Consider the following 3,685-nt stretch of genomic DNA (forward strand, 5'->3'; position numbering starts at 1 on the left):
GGAAAGAGCAGCTGCTAACAAATTGGTCCGTCGTACAGAGAAGAAATTGAAAGAAGTCTTCATGCAGGTGGAGGATGAGCGTCGACACGCAGACCAATACAAGGAGCAGGTAGGTGGAGTGGCTTAGCTTTTGAGGCCTGTTTCTCAGAAAAGGCAAAGAAAACCATACTTTGAGTAGAAAGGGCTTATTAAGAAGCATTTTAATGAAAACATTTGAGGGAACTCCATCTCGATCACTAAACCACTAGAGTAGCTCCCAGCAGTCAAAGCCTCCCTGTGTTAGCTCTGGTGTGATGGTCCATTATCTGCCCTGGCATCCCACACCCAGGAGCTCGGCAGTCTTTCCAGGAGTCCACACTGGAGTGCAGTGAGGCTGATGGTTCATCTCCAGCCGGGGTGGCCAGGGAGGACAGGTTGTTAGCTAACCTCTCTGACCTCCCACATCGTGGGGTTGCAGCTGCTGAGTTTGATCCTGACGACCTGGTTTTGTATTCTAGATGGAAAAGGCAAATGCCAGGATGAAGCAGCTCAAACGCCAGCTGGAGGAGGCTGAAGAGGAAGCCACACGTGCAAATGCTTCCCGACGTAAACTTCAGCGTGAGCTGGACGACGCCACAGAGGCTAATGAGGGCCTGAGCCGGGAGGTCAGCACCCTGAAAAACAGGCTAAGGTAAGCGGTGCCAGTAGCAGTGGGCAGGGGTTTATCCAAGCCCTTGTGTGCCCACGCTGTCTCCATAACGCATCCTTGGGCAGCATCCAGCTGTGGCGCTGCGGAAGCAGAGCTGCTAACGTTAGGGGATGGGTCAAACCGGAGCCTGCTGGGAACTGCTGAGCCTGATGATGATAATAACAAAGAAGCTGCCAGACCACAGGGATATTCCTGACAACTCTTGAGCCTGAACTCTTTGGAGCTTACATTGGCAGGTTCCCTGGGGTTGCCAGTTCCATCCAGCCGTAGGTAAATGTGACAGAGACAGCTCAGTCGTGCTTTTCCAGTGGCTGGTACTGAACCCTTTCTTCCTGACCCACTCTGGCGTGGGAGTGTTTCAGCACTTTCCTTGAGAGCAGGCCTTTGAGATCAAGGTCTGTATCAAGTACAGATGGGAGTCAGCAAAGGTGAGGCTGGTGCAGAACAAAAACCATCTCGACAGGGAGGGCAGCTGAGCTGGCGGGCTTGTAGGAATGGCAGGAGCGGTGCAGTGCAGCGCTTAACAAACGAGCAGTTGATGCTTCTTTTTTTTAAGAGAACCCACTCTGTTTAGTACTTGGTCTGCACTTGGTGCTTGTGCAGAGACAATATTTTAAGTTACTTGGGACTTGCCAAATTAAGGCGATGGTATAAACTAAGCAGGAATACCGGAGTACCAGGACGTGTTTGTGCACAGCGTGTTGACCCCTTGGTCAGAGGGAGGGTTTCGAATACCACGTGTGCCCCGTGGGTGGCCTGGAGCTGAGCTGCCGCGTTCCCCCACGGTTCGGCAGGGAGGTCTTTCAGGGGCAGCCACCAGCACCGGGACTCGGGCTGCAAGCGAGATGTGACCCACCAGCAATCGCTGCCTGCTTGTTGTTCGCAGGAGGGGGGGCCCCATCACCTTCTCCTCGAGTCGGTCCGGGAGACGCCAGCTGCACATCGAAGGGGCCTCTCTAGAGCTCTCGGACGACGACGTGGAGAGCAAAGGCAGCGACGTGAACGAAGCGCAGCCGGCCCCTGCTGAGTAGGGTCCCGTCACACCATATGCATGCAGAGACCTTTTACACAGTAGTCGGCAGGAGGAGGAGGACTTTCCTGACCACCGAACTGCCTTGTGGCCGTAAATCTGCCTTACGAAACGTCGGCATGCTACAAGGTTACTTATCATAGGTCAACTATGTCTTAAGGCTCTCCAGCCTCACCATACTGTACCCTGCTTCAGATATAGGTACAACTGCTTTTTTATATATAGTAAACAAAATGGGATCGTCTCTGTTCAGTGCATCTATTTTCCAGATACTCATTGTAAAGCCATTTTATAAAGCATCATGTGAAGGATGAAACTTTTTTTTATCAATACAGAAACTTCATTCCCAGAGGGTAGGTGGTTGGGACAGACCAGTTGTCATGACTATGCATGCTTTGTTGTACAGACAACATCCTTCCATTTCTTCTGTGCTCAGACGGCCCTCGGCTGTACTGAGTCTGTTGGATCATTGAAGACCAAACTGCACCTGTACCTTTCTTTTCTCCTAATTGTTGTGATCGGCACACAATCAGCGAGTGAACTGTGAAAAGGCCTTGGGAAGTGTTAGAGGGAAATGTAGGGATGACTGAGTAGTGTCCATTTTTTTAACCTGCAATATCATTTTGAAGTGTTCTCAGCACCTGCTTCATCAGTTAGTGTTCCTGCAGTACAGGCAAACTGAAATAGCATCACCGTTCCTCATCTGTACAGTACTTCTGCGTTTGTAGAGACCTGCTATTACTATGCCCAACAGATCTGTGTATATATTAAGGCTAGTATAATGTGAACACCAGTGGAAAATAAACATGCAACACAGGCAAAATTAATTTATTAATTTATGGCTGAGTGAGTTGGTCTTCAGGACGTGGAGCCGAGCGGCTGCACCGTGAGCCGAGGCTGACGTGACACCTTCGCAGCCAGCCTGGTGTTACTGAGGGAGCTGCCGGGAGCAGCAGGGCCGCCCGTACTGTGCAGCGTGGGGCTCGCGTGGAGCCTGTGGTTACAGGGGGTCAGCGGTGGATGTTGCCTGCCTACGTGTTAACATGCCAGTGGATGTGAATCCTTTTTTTTGTTGTTGTTTTTTTTTTTATTTTGAACAGTATTACATTGAGTAGTTAGTGTTCTTTTTGTTTAAATAGCTGAAAAACTGACATTACAGAAAGTGCCTTAGACACTACAGTACTAAGACAATGTTACATATATAATTTGCCTATATAACAATGATTTAATGTATTAATTTTGACTGTGCTTCATATCATGTACCTCTCTAGTCCAAGTGGTATTATTGATATTAGTGACAATGAATCAGTGTTAACTAGGAAACTTCCTCTGCCACATGCTCAAAAACCATGGATTTCCTTTTTTGGTTAAAAGCTTTAACATCTGTCGCAAAGGTTTTGTTGTGTGTGTTTGGATATTTTTAATCAAACTGGCTGTTGACCACCAGGCATCTGACTGCAAATATCTTGTTTTCTTGTATACCCATATTTCTAGACAATGATTTTTGTAAGACAATAAATTTATTCATTATAGATGCGGCTGCCTGCTTTGTTTACTTACAGGAAGAGCTATCTCCTGAGGCTGGCATAGACCTTAATAAATGAGAATATGACTGGAAGCTGCCTTTTCCCTTCTTACTGTTTTGTTTGCTTGGGGCTTGGTTTGTTTTGTTGTTTTTTTTTTTTTTTTCCCCCTTTCATTTTGACCTAAGTACAGCATAAATGGCTTGGTCAAGGGCTGAGCCTTTGCCCTTGAACTTGAATGGCAATGCATAGCTGGAGCACGAAGGGACGATAAACCTCGTGCTGCCCTCCAGTACCGTGGCACAGGCGCAGCCCCATTTCTGCCTTCAACAGGGTCTGGTCTCTTTTCTGAGCAGTTAGATTTCCCGTTCCAGGCGTCCCGCGGTGCAGTACCCGCTCCACCCCTCTGTCTCGGAGCAGAGCCCTGGCAGGAGGTAGCGAGAG

The 3,685-nt window shown here is 48.5% G+C and overlaps 1 protein-coding gene across 1 annotated transcript in view; it reads left to right on the forward strand.

The window, feature by feature from the left end:
• MYH10 (myosin, heavy chain 10, non-muscle) overlaps positions 1-3,334 on the forward strand; it is a 104,072-nt gene extending 100,738 nt beyond the window's left edge. The window contains exons 38-40 of the mRNA XM_009334048.1: positions 1-109; positions 498-670; positions 1,575-3,334. Coding sequence (XP_009332323.1) covers positions 1-109; positions 498-670; positions 1,575-1,719 — 427 coding nt within the window. The 3' untranslated portion in view covers positions 1,720-3,334. The remainder of the gene's footprint in view (positions 110-497; positions 671-1,574) is intronic.
• Positions 3,335-3,685: the final 351 nt, after the last annotated feature.

Source organism: Pygoscelis adeliae, unplaced genomic scaffold, assembly GCF_000699105.1.
Source record: "Pygoscelis adeliae isolate BGI_AS28 unplaced genomic scaffold, ASM69910v1 Scaffold11, whole genome shotgun sequence".
In the NCBI taxonomy this organism is placed as follows: domain Eukaryota; kingdom Metazoa; phylum Chordata; class Aves; order Sphenisciformes; family Spheniscidae; genus Pygoscelis; species Pygoscelis adeliae.